The sequence below is a fragment of the Tenrec ecaudatus genome, chromosome 10, assembly GCF_050624435.1.
Source record: "Tenrec ecaudatus isolate mTenEca1 chromosome 10, mTenEca1.hap1, whole genome shotgun sequence".
Taxonomy (NCBI): domain Eukaryota; kingdom Metazoa; phylum Chordata; class Mammalia; order Afrosoricida; family Tenrecidae; genus Tenrec; species Tenrec ecaudatus.
This window is the reverse complement of record NC_134539.1, coordinates 46384211-46401995: the sequence shown is the minus strand read 5'-3', so window position 1 is coordinate 46401995 and position 17785 is coordinate 46384211. Positions and strand designations below refer to the sequence as shown.

The 17785-nt window shown below is 40.4% G+C and overlaps 1 protein-coding gene across 3 annotated transcripts in view; it reads left to right on the top strand.

Moving 5' to 3' along the window:
* The window catches only part of TMEM245 (transmembrane protein 245), an 83665-nt gene that overhangs the window by 28135 nt on the left and 37745 nt on the right, over positions 1-17785 (top strand). For all 3 annotated transcript variants that reach the window (XM_075560287.1, XM_075560286.1, XM_075560288.1), the window contains exons 7-11: positions 6935-7039; positions 10282-10364; positions 14250-14340; positions 14921-15019; positions 16479-16610. In XM_075560287.1, coding sequence (XP_075416402.1) covers positions 6935-7039; positions 10282-10364; positions 14250-14340; positions 14921-15019; positions 16479-16610 — 510 coding nt within the window. The remainder of the gene's footprint in view (positions 1-6934; positions 7040-10281; positions 10365-14249; positions 14341-14920; positions 15020-16478; positions 16611-17785) is intronic.

The window sequence follows — 17785 nt, the reverse complement described above, 5'->3', positions numbered from 1 at the left end:
AATTGAAATATGGACAGGCTGACGAGCTTGCAAAGCCGTTTCACCAGGTACCCAGTGCATGTATCTGGAGTATAATGCATGTGTCCTATATTCTGCTGGATTCTAGGAAAAGCAAGTGTAGAAAGAAGCTCAGAGCCAGAAGGTAGTTCAGTTTCTGATCCCCACCCAAGAGACAGCATTGAGTGCAGTTCAGAGGCAGTGATGCGATTCAGAGACTTAGTGGTTCAGACCCTGGGCTGTGAGTGCAGAATCTGATTTCAGGTCTCTGCCATACTTGCTTGCTATTTGACTTTGGTCAAGTTCTTAACCCTTCTGTGCCTTGGTTTTCTTTTGAATTAAATGCATGTAATGGCACCTACCTCCTACACTGGTTGTCGAGGTAAAATGAGTTAATATGTATAACATGTCTAGGTTAGTGCCCGGTGTACTGTAAGCTCTATTCAAGTGTTGACTTATTTGCCTAGTAAAAATATTTGCTGGATGTGGTGGTAGGACAAGAAGTGATTGTGATTAGTGGTAGGGGAGGGAAGGGCTTATAGCGGAGGTGGTACAGGAGTGGGAGTTCATTAGACACAGCAGAAAGAGCTGGTAGAAGGAACAGTGCAAAGGGCACAGGCCCTCGTGCAGAGTGAGTGTTTAGGGAACACCAAGTAAACCAGGCCTGGGTGGAGCATCGGAGGGACAGCTGGCAAGTTAGTGGAGACTGGATCCCGAAAGTCTTCTGGTGCACTGTGCTGTGCATGTTCATTTCACCCCAAAGCCTGGCAGCTGTGTCCTCAACAGTTCCACCATGACTGCAGAACCAAAGAGGCGATGAACAGCGAACCCTGTCTCCACTGGTCCTGTGTCCTTGTACTTGGAATGCTTCATTTAGGAGAGTCCTGCGGTAGAAGTTTTGGGAGCACAGAGGCCCAAACGAAACCAAGCCCAGTGCTGTGGAGTCGATTCTAACCCACAGTAACCCTGTAACAGAGCAGAACAGCTCTGCAGAAACTGACTGTCTCCTATTTCTCCTGCAGAGCCCCTGGTGGGTCTGAGTCCCCCATCTTTTGGCTAGAGAGTGAGCACTTAAACACTGCACCATCAGGCATCGTCATTAGAGAGGCAGTCTTGTGGAAATTTGCTATTTACATCGTAATAAATATGCACGTCCGTCTGTGCTGTTGAAGGAAGACGGTAAAATAAAGGAAACCACTATTTTCCACGGTATACAACATACGTATCAGAATAAATGGCAATCCCAAACTAAATACTTAATACTTAATTGTAACTGATGCCAGAATGATGCTCTCTGTGGTCATCAGGTGCCCTAGAATCGGCTGTGACCCATAGTGACCCTAAGTCTAGCAGAAGTTAACCCTGCCCAGTTCTCACCATCCTCACTCTGGTGCAGCTATTTGTAGCAATGTAGTTGAGTTAATGCCCTTGGCAGGCGGGGCCCCTTCATTGTATTAAATGTTAATTGGTTAGATCGGTGTTGCTAAATGATCTGTATTTAGAAGGTTATTTGAAGTATACTTTATGTGTAGCGTACACACAAGTGCACGGAGAACATGCGTGGAGAGTAATTCTGCAGAGAGCGTCTTGGTCTCTCTGAAATAATACTTTTTAAGACTTTCGTATTACTGATATCTAAAGTATGGGTTTGCTGCTCATCAGGAAGAACATTACAGTGCTAAATATTAAGAAGGAGCTTGAGGTAACGTACATAAGGCAGAGCAGAAGTTTTATACAGTGCAAAAATACGTGCATAAAAATTGGGATGGAAGGAAATGAACCAAATATTAACAGATTGATATCTATTTTTTGGACCAAGTGTTCACTGTTTAATAAGTGTGAAAACTGTTCAAAATAGTCTGGAAATATATTTTTCTCTTTTGATAATTGTTCAATAATGACATGATAAGCTGAAGCTACAAGGTTCACTGAAAATTGTATGGGTATGAATTAATTTACACAGCAACTAAAATCCTTTTGGTCCACACTATGTGGAAGGGTTTCAACAATTTTTACATTTTTCAACATTTTATCTTTGGAATTTGTTTGACTATTTAAACCTATAAGTCTTAAATTTCTACTGTGCCAACAAGGCTTGTGGTTATCATAATTTCAAACTGAGTATTTTTTAGAGGAGTACTACTTTGTCCTGATTGTAAAACAATGCATTGCAGTTTTGTTTGTTTATTTTTCGTGGTTTCTCTTTAGTCTGGAATAATGTCCTCTCGTGCTGTCAGTGATTCTCTTTTCATATTATTATTGCATTCTCTAATGATATCCCACTGTTCTTATCTTTTCTTCCTCACCTCTCCCCCATCCTCAAGCTCTGGCACTGGCTAAATAAGAAGGTAAATGAACGTGGACATTGGTATTTACTGCGGAACTCTGTCATGTTTCCCCTGTAGCTCCCTTCTCACCCAGTGTTTCTGTCCAAATGTTAAAATCAGTTTTTGTTTTTAAGTTCTACTTACTTATAAGCTATGGAAGGTCGTGAAGCCTGATTACTATCACGTGTTTACATTTAGGACAGGATGGCATCTCCTTGCCCCGGTGTTTGTCAGCAGTACTGCCTCTGAGCTCTTTGGCCCATCTGAGTGCTCTCCATCCCGCTTCCCCTCTGTCAGGTGGTTCAGCTCTGGTTCGAGGCTCGTGGCTGTGCAAGAGCACATTAGATAGTGGTTGCTGAAAAGGAAAGAATGTTTCCTTGTCACTTTTTAAGAAGATCCATCTGAATTATGCATGTAATTCCCTTGGCTAATTTTATACATTATCTCTTTCCATTTAACTAGTAATCTACCATTTTATTTTTAATTAAAAAAATTGAAGCGATGACCTATAGCATCTAATTTAGTATATTTCCCAAAATGTGAGCTTGTAAAGATTTCACAGGATTGATAAGGAATTATTACTGGTAGCTTTCTAATATTAATAGAGGCTAATCTAGATGTATTAGTAATGTTATACTTACGATGTAAAGTTCCTGGGAACAAGATTTTTACTTAATCTACTCCCTAGGACAGATAGATATACACTGTGTATAATGTTTTTTCAACACAAAACTGTATAATTCTTTAGTGCAAGTTTTGTAATCTTTTTAAAATGACCTGAATTTTTGGAAAATAGTATGAAAACTTTGCTTTCTGTGTGTATATCTATATTGAGCCTAAAGATGAGCATTTCATTTGTTTTCTGTTGAAACAGAAAGGGGGAAACTTTTCATGATGCCTAAACTTTTTGTTTTTGTTATCTAACGTTTTGAACTATGTATTGAAGCGCTCTCTCTCTCGCTCTCTCTCTCTCTCCTTCTCTCTCGTTTGCAGTGCCAGTCCCTGTAAAACTAGTATTCATAAATGAATTCAATCCTTGGCAAATGATAATGCTGCAAACATAAGTCAAGAAGGAGGCTTTTAGGGATTTGTTTTTGTTGTGCAGCTTCCCTGCTGTCTGTTTGGGGCCTTCCATTGTATCCCTGGTCAGAGTGTTGGTTATGGTAGCCGGGCGCCACCTAGTTCTTCTGGGTTCGATTGGACGTGACTGGGGTTCAAGAGGGCTGTTAGCCCGGTGGATTAGTTTCTTCTTTGAGCCCTTGCTTTCCTTCATTCTCGTTCACTCCATATCGTAGATCTCAGTAGCTGTTTCTCAGCTGTCCACTCACAAGTTTTTAGGATCTTAGCTGTTACTCACCAGACTAGCATGTACAAGATTAATATGCTAGTTGCCTAAGTTCTCCCGGGAGGATGTACTCCCCAAGCCTTTTAGCCTTATGGAGCTATCCTGCAAGTTGTTTGGATATGTCTAGGAAGCCTCCTTAACTGTGTCTCATGTAGTTTTTGGGTATATGGACATATTTGCAACACACGGAAGAGTATATACATAGGAGTATGGCTTCAGTGACATTATACATACATGTACGTTGTCTCACCTAAGCTTTCCTGTGAGAGCATATATACACCCATATCTACCTATGCAATTACATACCTATTTTGATATTTTTGCAAAATTGTTTATATTATAGCCTTTACCAAAACTGCCTCTTTTTTGTGTATTTTAGTGTCTTTATTTACCCTGATCAAATTATGCTGACTTCACTGTCTTGCCTTTCCTTTCACCCAAAATAACAAGCGTTTACTATCTATTAAATGATCCTTGTCTGTTCCTCTCCCATCCACCAAAGAATGTGGCTTTCTGTGTATTCATCTATTATTGCCTAGTTATAATAATCAGACTACACAATACTGTTTTTTTGTGGTTGACTTATTCAGCATGGTGTCCTCCAGACTCACTCTGTGTTGTAGGATGTGTTTCAGACTTCGTTACGGCTGCACGGTCTTCCATTTCGCTGCTATGCATAATGCTGCAGTGAGCATAGGTGTGCATGGATCGATTTGTATCACCACCCTCACAGCTCTGGAGTGCACACATAGCAGTGGGGTGGCTGAATTAGAAGACATGTTGAGCTTTCTGTGGAAGCGCCATAGCCTTTTCCAGGGGGTTGTGCCATTTCGCAATCCCTTTGTGCTTTCATGGTTCTGTCTCTTTCTTTCCCCGTCTTCGTGCCTCTTATGCTGCCTCCTGTCTCACGCTGTTCTTTCACTGTATCTTGGCTGGCTGCAGTGTCAACATGAAATGTAATTTTAGCTTGTGAATTCTGTATCTTAAATGGCTTCCCCTAAGCATTAAATGAAACATTTAACTCTTCCTGTGTCCCTTGAATATAAATTTTGATGTAGGTGACTCTTCATGTACCTTTCTATACCGTTGAGTATGTGGCTGTGACAGGCAATAAAAGGGGCTCCATTCTTGGTTTAAAGATACAAGGTTCGATTTTATGTTGTTGATGGACACAATGTGTTTGTAAATAGTCCGTGCTTTCTTTCAGACAGATTCAGATAGCTCTGCTTTCTTCAGAACATCGTTTATTTTAAAAATGTTTATTTCAGAATCTAACTTTCTAAAAAAGCACAGGCTCCCTAGTTTCAGATTGGAACTTGTGAATACACATCTGGTTTTGCACCTGACATTATTTTGTGTATGATTTTCCGCATGGATTTAGCCATGTGCCTGGCATGTGGCTGGCGCCCTGCTGGGCTCCCCAGCTTCTCGAGGGGTGCTGTGCTAGCCTTTTCCTCCGGCAGCGGTCTCGAGAACGCAGCCATCCAATCGTTTCCTGCAGTTTAGAACTAACCTGCAGAGTATGACATCAGACCTTCCATATCTTAGAGCCTGTTTTCACTTCTTTTAATCTCTGCTTTGTGTTGGATGCTTGGTAGCATGCGTTGAAGATTAACTCTTCTATGTGAAGCTGTAATTGTCAAGGTGAAAGATGAACCTTAAAACATTGTATTAACTATAGCATAAATTAATCTTTAAGGACGTTATCTTTAATGAAAGGGAAATGATGAGGGGAAAAAACGTAAAAGTCTAGAGTAGAAGATAAACACCATACAAGTCTGTTAGTTTCCTGAAAATGCTGTCTTCCGTTTGCTTAAACTAGTGAGTGATTTATGTTCACTAGAAGTCGCTAGAATCAGAGTGGTGTTATGATGATGATGATTTAACTCAACATATTCCCTTTGGTTGTTTGACAGTCAGAGAGCGGGACTCAAATATTTTAAAATAATAAATTTAATATAGACTTTTAAAGTACTGTTCCTAAAGAGAGGGAAGGGTCCCTAAAATCATTTCTTAAACGTGCTGTTTAAGTAAACAAGTTAATTTTAGCGGTGGCAGTTTCAGATTTCTTCTTTGTACTTAGACGTTTTACTCACTGTTCGGGGAGCATCAGTGAGATTTAATTTAATGACAACTTCTTCAGCAAAGCTGTTGTTCCTGTTGGGCTGACTGTGACTCCATATAGCATCCTAACTCCTTAAAAACGTGTTAAAATAAGAGATAATGGAGGTTGTCCACAGGCACCAGTCTAATTCCTGTTAGTTTGGAGAGGTTTAATGTTAGCCTTGCACTGGCAGGAATTCCAGGGTTATTGTCTAGTCTGAAAATAAAAGCTTTTTAACATGCAGAATTTTAAATTTCATCTTGAGAAATGAGGGGAATTGTAGTCCATATAGGAGATCAAATAACATTTGGGAAGATCTTAATTTTAATTAATCATTAAGGAGTAGCCATTAAAGTAATGATTACTCTTCATTTACGGTTGTAGGACCACCCAACCACTGCCATTGAGTCATTTCCGACTCATTTGTAAGACTTACTTTTTAAGGGAATAGAAATTTCAAGTTGAATATAAGATTTTTGAAAGTGTTGTAATTTATTGTGAAATATCTCAATCATAAAAAATATAAACACCATCTTGATAAAACATTACCAAAATAGTTGAAGCCTATTTTTCACCCCTCCCAACATCTATCTTGTAGCCCCTTCTAACCCAGAGTCGCTATTTTCTTGAATTTATATTTATCATTCTCTTAACAGTAGTTTTTAACTACTCATAAAATCAAAGGAGAAAATAAATATTTTTGCATGCCACTCCTATTTTAATTTGTTCCTATTTTATTTATGTAATTTAGGATATACTTGTATTATGAGGGATATTCTCTTTCCAGGGTTATCTATGTTTAAATGTGATACTGCTTTTGCAAACTGACATTAAAATTTCATATTTCAGATCCACTAATGTAGTGTCATTGCTTAGCATAGCTGACAGGTTATGGGGCATAATTAGAAACACAAGTTTGCTACAATATGTAAATTCAGACGTAAGCAAGTTTTATGCTCATTGATTGTGCTTTCGTAGGTATGACAATAATGAACTTCAAATGACAATGTAATTTTCTAAAGTTGCTTACAGCTCTCTCTGTTTTAATCATATGCCACAGTTTGCTTCGCAATGCTCACGATCATTCGTCTTCATTATATCTATGTTTTTATTCAGTTATACTTTAAAGGTAAGTAATTGTTTTTTTTCACTTTTGTGCAGATGATCGTCTGGCTGGAGAAGATGTTAGACAAAATAATTAGCATTTTCATCATATTTTTGTTGGTGATCGGGACCCTTCTCTTAGCCCTGCTCCTGACAGCAAAGGTAGAGTGCAGCAAGTGCGGTCACCACTGATGACCTCTTACATGTTAAATTGTGAAAAGCTGCGGAAGCTGCTTGGAAAATGTTATTTGGCTTTTCAACGGTGTAATAGTCAGTGCGTTTACGGTTTATGTAGTGCTCATCCCACCTTGCATTTACCTAGCTTATTTGCTTTTTAGTATTCTACACATGAGTTTTTATTTTATCCTCAATAAAATGCAGATGACGAAAATGAGATACATAAGAACAAGTTACTGCTCCTTTCAATGGGGGAGCTGTGTTCCGGTTCCATGACGCTTAAGCCAGGCCATGGGTTTAGCCTTTTTTGATTAGCTAGCTCCTCTTCTTGACTTTGTGGTTTTTCCTGTGGCTCTTCTTTCATACACTCTTTATTTATTTTTTATCACCACTTCTTTGGTTGTGGTTGTGACTATGCACAGCAAAAACATCCTAACTCAGCGGTCTGCACATGGACTCCTCAGTGACAGTGATTGCATCTGCAAGCTGTGCTACCATCTCACCGGCCTTTTCCGAGTTGTTCCTCCTCAATTAACATGTTTAGTGTCCCCTAAGGTTCCTGTAGAATCTTTCAACTTGCTGTTGACCCACTATAAATCGTTAGAATTTTCAAGGCAGATACGTTTTTACTAGTTTAAGCTAAAATACACATTTTGGAGTTAAATGACTTCAGGGGTAATTTTAGTTTAAGGATTACATGTTTAAATATTAAAAGGATAATAGTTTCAAAGATTCATCCAACCATCATGCCTCAGGAAATCTGGAGACCATGAGAATTTGAAATTCTATTGTAGTTTTTCCTTTTTGATCAGGATTCTTCTATAATAGTTTTGATGAAAGTGTTCAGTAGTGATAGCTCAGGCACCGGCCGGTTCTGGTCGGTGGCAAAGGAGGCAGTTTTTATCGAAGCAATTCTGTCCTTGATGTTCCACCTTTCTGTGTTGCTCCGGTGACTGAAAATCAATTTTTGTGCCTTAGATGACTGTTAGCAAGATTTTAAGACGCACTGTGCAGTAAACTAGCAGGTAGAACAGAGGCCTTAAACACGTGATGAGGCCATTACCTGGATGTGACACCATGACCTTTAATCTCCAAACCAAGAAACCAATTCCCTCATCAATAGAATCTTTATTTCTGTGTTCCCAGGTCCTTACTGTTTACATGTTCTCTTCCCCCTTATCTGAATAGTATCCTGGTTCCTCAGAGCACAGCTAAGATTTCACAGAACAGTGATAATGTCTCTTCTAGTGCATCCTATCCTAGTTTTCTCTAAACTCCACTGAATTTATAGAATTTATCTCCTATTTTAACACATTTTTAAGGATTTAGGATGCTTATATGGAGTCACGAATTTGGAAATTCTTTATATAGTACTATAGAGATAAGTTAATATTTTAAAATCAATATTCAATAATCAGTCATATATAATAGGTAACAAACATTATTTTTGCTTTGTGCCATCTGCATTTGTAAGTCAGTCTCAGCTTCCATCACTATATCATCTCCCTTCTAGTCCTTTTTTAGAGGGATTTTCTCCAGCATATCTTCTATTCTTCTTTCTAGACTTTTCTTGCTCTTTCAACTCAATGGCAGTGAGTTTGAGTTTTGGTATAATAGTAAAAGGTAAAGAAAAATTGAATTTGATGTTTGAAAATCTTTCTCTAGAGAAAGGGTCAGTGCCGGATGACTTGACTGAATAATTTTATCAAACAATTTTTCGTGAAATAATGCTTTCCTATATAAATTCTTTCAGAGAATAGTGGGAGTGTAACATATCCTGACTCATTTTATGACACCAGTATTGGCCAGATACCCAAATAAAAAACATGCAAGGAAAGGAAGCTGCAGACCAATTTTCTTCAAGGACATAGATAAACAATCCTTTACAGATCATAAACAGATCCAGCAATGTATAAAAGGGTAATATGCCATAACTCATCAAGTTTATGTCAGGAACACAAGGTTGGTCTAAGGCCCAGCCGTCACTTCGTGTAAGCGCATCACGGCTCCAGTGACATCTGCCCCATCATCCACCGCTAGCACGGCAGTCTTGCTCAAGCTACCGTCGCCTGTCACCTGAACGACTACACGGTCCTGCTAGCTGACCCTCCAGCTGCCCCCTTGTCTGCACAGGGATGTTTCTAAGCATCAGAGGGATCCTTTGAGTGTTATGGTCAGGTTATGTCTCTCTAAGCAGGAACCCTCCATGATTTCCTCAAGATGAGCGGGTCCTCATGAAGAGCCTTAGGGATGTGCTGGTTTATTTGATTCTCTCCATGTTGTGTCGAGCTCACGTCACTCTGCTTTCCCTTTCAAGCTACAGGTTGTGCTGGTGTTCTCTCTGCTTTCTGGGGGGGCTAGAAGGAATTTTAAGTGGGTGGAATGGTGCTCAGTGATGGTTACGTCTGCCCTTGCTAGAATACCTACACTCTCTTTTGTTCTGGGCTTTGCTGGTTGTGTCACTTTTCCTGGTGTCTGTGCCATTTAGTTGATATCATTGCCATGCCCTTGGAAGAATTTCAATCTTTATATTAGTTTCCTAATTCCACGCAAAAGAGAACTTGTTCATTTTCCTCGTTGATCAGTTTCTTTCCCTTGACAATTTTTCTTCTTAAAAGGGAAAACATGGGCTAGGTTACAGCTTTTGTCTTAATTTTTCTTTTCCCCACCAGATTTGATATTAATATAACCTTCAGTAATTTGTCAGTTCACCTAGCTCTGGGGTACAGGGTCAATTGATTGTGTTCTGTTTGGGGTTATTTGGACTAAATCCACCCCTGTGCTCCTACTTACTTTGCAGTTTATTGGGCCAGACACATTCTAAGATGCAGTTTCACTTGGCTTTTTAAACTCAGAAATCACTTAGCTGCTTATTTGCATTACAATTGTACAAGCTCATTGTTGCCTCTGCTTTATCTATGCATGCATGTATAAACTAATTATACATTGTGTTTATTGTAATACACCTGTGCATATTGATGTATATCTCTTCCTTTAAGTATATTGCTGAGCTGCTGGGAGGCTGGGAGCTGTAACATGCCTTTTATAGTGTGTATCATAGGCCATTATGTATAGCAGCTGCTTCATGTGTGAGTGTTAATAGATTGGAATTAAGATACATAATTATTTGAGACTAAGCACATTGTTCTGATAATAGACTAGAAAGTAAACATTAAAACAAATTTTAATTGATAGTCTCTCCCCTTATCCTTCTGTTCCTAAACCAGGTACACCAAGAGAGTGTACACATGATTGAAGTTACAAGTAGTTTGATTAATGAAACACTGGCAAATCACCCGGAGTGGGCAAAGTAAGTACATTATTTTGAACAAAAATAAGATGGATGACCTAGGTGAGGATCTTATTTGAATGAAGTGATGCTCATTGATGCAGCTACACTGGATGGTAGAAGTTGATGGACACGTTCATTTTCACAGAGGAATGCTCTGCAATGCTGAACTGGAGCGGGAGCGCCTAAGATTTTGGGAGCAATTTTTGGTACATGGTAACCTTGTATAGAGTTTACCTTTTGTTAAACATGATTGTAATTTACCAAATAATCTCATCTATATTATGCTGTTTGTTTCACACAGTGACTGAAATAGGATAGAGAATTCGAGATAATCTGGGAATAAAGAGGCAGCACTATTGCCCAGAGCTTCTGACCAGTTGAGGAGACTTTATAACTTGTAGATATTCAACTTTTGTGTAAACATTGACATATTCTCAAACTGTGTTATCGATGTGTCAGCCAGTTATGGCCCAGTACCAAATCTCACCACTAGATTTTCTAAATCAGGTTTTATTATAACATAGTCGTGCCCAATTATATATTTTCTGTGACTGCTTTGGAGTCACAAAAACCTATTGAATAACTGGAAACTAAATCATGGTTCATAAAACCAATAGATATTTTACCAGGCCCTTTACAAGGGAAAAAAGAAAGTTTGCAAATCCATGTTTTAAAACATCTCTTACAGTACTTGTTAATTTGGCTTTTCTTAGAGGAGTTTTATATCTTTGTGAGGAATGTTTACAAGAGCTTTGCTGTTCACATACTTGAACTTGGTGACAAATTACACGGCCTACTTTTTATCCTAAGGTAGTCGCTGATTAAGAAGTTGACATTTAATTTGGTTTTGCATCCTCTCTCTATAAAACTTGGGTAGGGCGAGAGTGAAAACAGAAAACAAAAAACTTGGGTAGGACATTTCCACACTTGAACATGGCTTAAAACCATATTTGAATGTTCTTAGAAGAGGAAACGATTGACAAGGGTGTATGGTAGGAACTTTTGAGACAAGTTTGACGTCTGTAGAGTAAACCAGATGAGAAATGATACAGACCTGAACTAGAAACAATTGCAGTGAAGATGACATGGGACAGTTTTATAAGCTCTTGAGAGTCATTGAAGCATCACTGGTTATAGGAAGAAGAAATCTAGTATAAACCCCTGAGTTTCTATCATTAGAGATTAGTATTAATGACAGACTCAGCAAGATAGAAAATAGAAGAAAATCCATTTACTTACTTTGCCCCCCCTGTTGAGTTAGAAGCTTCTGATGGTTGTGTCCTGGTGTGGTGGTTCTATGTTGTGCTGCTAGCTGCCAGGTCAGGTGATTGAAACCACTAACCACTCTGTGGGGAGAAGACGAGGCTGTCTGCTCCTGTGAAGAGTTGCAGTCTCAGAAACCCACAGGGACAGTTCTACTCTCGCCTGTAGTTTACTGTGAGTGGAAATTTACTCGATGGCCCGTAGTTTAATCAACTGGTTACTATTAAAATTATAAACCATGGCTTATTTCACATTTCAGTTTATACAAAATGTCTTTCCTCCCATCTAGTTGAAGACCATTACTTTCCTAGGCTCCGTACCTTTGAATCTGTCAGGGGTGCTTGGCTTTCTCTTTATGATTGTCTGTCACACACAAGCACAACACAAGCAAGTTACTCATTCTGCTTTAATGTGAAAATGACAACTACATAAAGCTGCTGTGAGTGGTATTGTACATTTTACTTAATTCGCCAACTTATCAGGAAGAGTGTACTTAATCCATCTGTGTGCTGATGCAAGTTCTCAGAGCAGCTGGGTTATATGAAGACGGTAACCTACACAGTATTCCTCGGCTTCCTTGAGGCTTCCTCACCTGTCATGATCCCAGGGCTGCCTCTCGCTTTAGACTAGACATGTGCACAGGTACAGATAAGAGCTCACGACACGTGGAATCCAGGAACAGGAATGGGAATAGCGATACCAGAAGCATAAGGGGAAGCTGAGGTTAGGAGGGGAGGAAGGGGAAACTGATCGCAATGATTGACGATAACCACATATAACCCTCCAGGGGGAAGAATAACAGAAACCATAGGGGAAGGGAGACAGCGGTCAGTGTAAAATATGAAAATCATAATAATTTATAATTTATCAAGGGGTCATGAGTGTTGGGGCAGGGGAGGGAGGGAAAAGAGGAGCTGATACCAAGGGCTCAATAGAAAGTAAATGTTTAGAAAAGAATGATGGCAACATATGTACAAATATGCCTGATACAGTTGATATGTGGATTGTTATATTAGCTGTAAGAGCCCCCAATAAAATGATCTTTAAAAAAAATTAAGCAGCTTCAGGAGTGGGGAAGCTTATTAGCCATCTGCAATATAAAGATGTTGAAGCAGTTGCTGATGGAGATCAGTATTGCAGCTTTCAGTATGAGTTGTGACTCCGTGTAAAAGAGACCAGAATCCTTCAACGTGGACCTCACAGCTCCATGCTAAGTGGAGAAAAGGTTGATGTTGTCAAGGATTTCATCTTCCTAGGATCCATAACCTGCTCATGGAAGCAGTAGTTGAGCATTGAATAAATCTGCTGCTCAGAACCTCGTTAAACTGTTGAAAAGCAAGCAGGTTACTCTGAGGACTAAGGTACTTTCATTTACTGAAATGCATGTGACAGTTGGATATTGAGTAAAGAAGACCGAAGAAGAATCACCTTGAATCGTGATGCTGGTGGAAGTTCTTGGACTGCAGCACTCAGCCAGAACGCCCCTGGGGGCAAGGGGGCAAGACTTTGGTTCACGCTCTTGGGACATGTTATCGGGAGAGACCAGCCCTTGGAGAAAGATAGCAGCATGCTTGGTAAAGTAAAGGGACAGTGAAACAGGAGAGCCCGTGCGAAGACAGATCGTCACCGGGGCTGCAACAGCGGGCTCAAGCATCCGCACAACCGGGAGGATGCTGCAGGACTAGCAGGGTTCCGTTCCTTTGTACAGGGGCTAGAAACTGCCTCGACAGCACTCAACAACATTGACTACTAGCTGACGGCCTTTCTTTCCCCAGCTCTGCAGCATGTTTCTTATTTAGGGCTCAGGAAAAGGTTGAACTGCTATTTGCCGTGGCTTTTTGGCATTCTTGAATATTTGAAATAAGACCTTTTACATTTGTGAACGTTTAAGAATGTTTTCTCTTTTGAAAGCACTCAGCAAATGTAAAGGGTTACTTATTAAGGCACAGTAAGTAGACGGCTTATTTACAGAAAATTGGGGAGGCTTATGTTTAGTGTATAAGGAATATTCTTGCAGGGTATATTGCACGTAGAGCTGTAACTCAGCTCAGGAGCTCCCTGCATCTTGGAGAAATGGATGAAAATAAGTGTTCTCTTCACTTTGTGGCTGCTTCTGCAGATCCCCACAGTCTTGAATAACGATTCACTTACGTTCTAGCACTCGCCAGGATCACTTGTGGGACTTGTTCAGGTACAGATTGCTGCTTCCCAGCCTCCCAGATTTCTCATTCAGTAGCTCTTGTTTAGCATCCGCCCCCAATTTGCATATCTAACAGATTCTCAAGTTAGTCTGCTGGGGCTGATTCATTGATCAATCGCTTTGGAATGCCTGTCCCAGGCACTTGCTCCCTTAATAAAAGAGATGAAGCAGATGACCCAGGAAATGTATGGCCAGAGAAACTGGGCAGCACAGATGAAAGGGGGAGTTGAAAGGAATGTGGATCTAGAGGCTAAGGAAAGCTGGTGGGGACCTCAGTGATAGGATTGTGCCAGCGGGCCAGTACGTCTGGGTATGCTTCATTTGTATTGGTGTTTTGTTGTCTGATCAGTCATTTGGTATCAATTGTTTAAGCACTTTAAGTTCAAAGGGTTACTGGTGCAGTGCAGTAAATGTGTACTTTGTTCTTTATTTTAAATCAGCTGGCTTCCTGAGGCTCAGGTAGTCCAAAGAGCCCTCAATTCTGCAGCTAACAACGTGTATCAGTACGGACGAGAATGGATAACCCACAAGGTAAGTGGAGACCCTCTCTGTGGCTGTCCCTTGGCAGGGCAGTGTTGGCCGGGACTTTCTTTGATAGAGCTTCAATGGATATTTCGCATCAGAACCACTTAATATTTCTAAGTTGCTGAAGTCTGTCGTTCCATAGTCAACATACTACCAATGAAATGATGCCTTCTGGATATTCATCTTGTTAGCATTTTATTTAATGTTTTGTGACAGTTCTTAAGAGTAGTGATAAATATAATAAACTTTGATATCATGCATGGGTGCTGGAATCATATAGAAAAGGTCTGTCAGGAAAGTCCGTAATCATGGCTTCGTTGCGGCATTCTCTGATACACCTGAAGCTGTTCTTTTAGAGACCTGAGACTCGAGGGAAGCGGAAAGATGGCAGATGAGGACGTTTGCTGTGAATGGTGAGCGTTAGCGGTTAAGGGAACAACAGTTCCAAAAGCGTAGCACGGCTAGAAGCAATTAAATAGCATGGAGTATTTCAGTTTGGGGACAAATTTGAAGATCCCAGTGTATACTTCATTATAGTAGATTGTGCATAAGATATTAAGCCAGATTATGTCTGCATTTCTTCCAGCTTCATAAAATTTTAGGCGATAAGGTGAACAACACGGCTGTAATTGAAAAACAAGTGTTAGAACTGTGGGACAGACTCTACCACTCTTGGTTTGTAAAGGTGAGTTACTTTAGCTAAAGGCTTCCCCCACCCCCCCTCACACAGAGTCCTTTTATTTTATAGACTCATCAGCTATACTGATTCCATTGTTACAGAGATTGTACTTATTGAAAGATTTTAAACAGCAAGATCATCCATTTCCGCAAAGTCAGCTTTGCTTGGTGATTAGTCCCCATGGCAGAATCCAGAGAATCCCCTCTGGATGTATCTCTAGTCTTTTCTCTGCACATTCTCCCCAACACCTCTTCCTTTACACCAGCTCTGTGCAGTAGACTTGAATGTAAGCCACATATGTAATTTTTTTCTAGTATTCACTTAAAAGTAAAAGACATAAGCAGATGAGTTTTGTGTAACATATTTTACTTATCTCTCAGTGCCTCAAGTATTTTTATTATGAAATCAGTAGAAAAAATGAGTTAATGTGTATAAAATTTTATCCTGATAAAAATTTGATGTACGTTTTCTACTGGCTGAACATCTGAATTTTAGCTGGTTACATTTTAAGTGGTTTGTGCCTACTGTTTGGAATAACACAGCTCTAGATATTGGGAACTTTTTCTCATCTTGAGAAAATGAAAAGTGTCCCAGAAGTTTAGACATCTGTCTGAGTTATCTAGTGCTGCCATAACAAAGAGCTCCTCCCTTAAAGAGATGGGAATTTATTTTCTCACAGTGTAGGAGGCTAGAAGCCAGAATTCAGGGTCCTGCCTCTAAGGGAAGGCTTCTCGGCTCTCTGCATGGCGTACTGGAGATGAGCGCACTGTTGTGTTCTCTAAAGTGGGAGAATGGAAACACGTGCAAGGATGTCAGGACTTTACCTCTATTTCTACACTTCATGTAGTCATATCTCAAATTTAGTTTTCCCTGCATTCTGCCACTGAAATACGCTTCCAGAAAAAATAAACCCGATTCCCCCCTTATTCTTACTTAAATAAAAATATATTAACACTTTAAATAAAAATTTTAAATAATTTTAAAGTCTGCTCACTTTGTCTTATGTGAAGATGATTATGGGATGTGGGAAAAGGAGGAACATGGGAAAGTGGGAGACCAATCCCAGCGGAGAGACCAACAGCGGCAGCACATGCTATGCATAGACTCTGTGTCGGGAAGTAATGTGTGCCCGCTCACAGCCCTACTGGGGAGCTCAGCATTTGAGTAGGCTCACACCCGGTTCCGGAATGTAAACTGCAAAGTATTATATTAGGCACGGTTCTTCTTTGCTTTATTCAGATACTGTAGTGTCTCACTTTTAAGTACTCTGAGGTGCTTAGAGTGGACCTGCCCCATAGCATTAGGGTTCCTAAGGCTGCCGGGTGACAGCCACATCTTTATCTTGAGGAGCAGCGGGGGCTCCAGTTGCCCCCAAACCACTGCACCACCCGGGCTCCTCAGGGCGTTCACACACTATTTTTCGAGTTATGATGGACATTTTGTATTTGAACGGTTTGTTCCACAGAATGTGACACACTCCGGGAGGCACAAAGGACACAAGATGCACATAAGTCGTCAGAACAGCTGGCTGGGAGACATCCTCGACTGGCAGGACATCGCTTCCTTTGTTCACGAGAACATCGAGACCTTTCTTTCGGTAAGTGATAGTATTCTGGTTAAATTGAATGTACAAGTAAAAGCTGCTTCTCAGTTTTACTTAGGTAAGTAGACGCCTCGACTGCCCTGTTAGTGATGTCAGAGCGTGCACAGTTCTGAGAGCCCTCCTACACCAGAAAGATGGCCCAAAGCCAGAGGTGCCTCGTGCGTCCACTGTGACGCGCCCCGAGTGGGTGAAGAGTATCTCAGAGATGCGGCATCAGGAAGCCCAGGCACACTAAAGTGGGCTCTCACATAGGTGTTCTGCTCCACCTCCACCTTGCTAGGCTTCTGCAAAGAGGGAACTGCTTTTTGCCTGGACACCGCCCAGGAGTGAGAGGAAAGTCTGTCCGAGGCCCCAGGTACATTAGAGAGAGACTGCATTTTTACAGACTTCCTTTGTTGACTTCCCACCACCCTGCTATGTTAGACCCACACCACCCCCTGCCCCGACTTCTGTCACACAAGAAGCTGGCAGCATTGCTAGGGCTTCACTATGCCTTTTTATAACTGCACAGTGTGCTGTAAGAGGGACCTCAGCACCTACTTTCCACAGATCTGAGAAGACTTTTCCTGTAAATAAACTTGGGACTTTTCATCAAGGTAACTGTTGATGCTTGTCATGCTAGATTTGCTTACATTTTTAAATTCTTTATGATAAACGGCAGCACCTCATTCCTTGCTTCCCAGCCCATTCTTTTTCTTAGAAAGAGATGTCAATTTAAAAAAAAAAACTGTTTTCCCTCTCTGGATATTGAGTTCTGAATTCCTGTAATTTGTTTATACTGCTTTGTTATTTTTGTAGTTTTAGACATTATCTTTTAGCTTCCTGGTATAGAAAATAAAGACCAGGATGTGACTTTACGATGTTTTCTTACAACTCCCTTGGGAATTGTGGTTGGAATTGACTCTGGCAGTGAGAGTGTGGTGGAGATTGCACCTTTAACCCCCTCCTCCCTCTCAAACTCCTCTCTCCCTCAAACTCCTCTCTCCATCTCCTTTACCTAATAGAGTGTGGCATGCAGTCTAGATTTTTGTAAGAATATTTTTATATTATGAATGTTTATCATTTCTTCTGTATTCTCTTTTTTGGAAATCCACAGACTTGTTTGTGAACTTTGAAGCACTTTTGTTTATATGACCGTATCTAGTGAAATTTATCCCATTGGCAGTTAA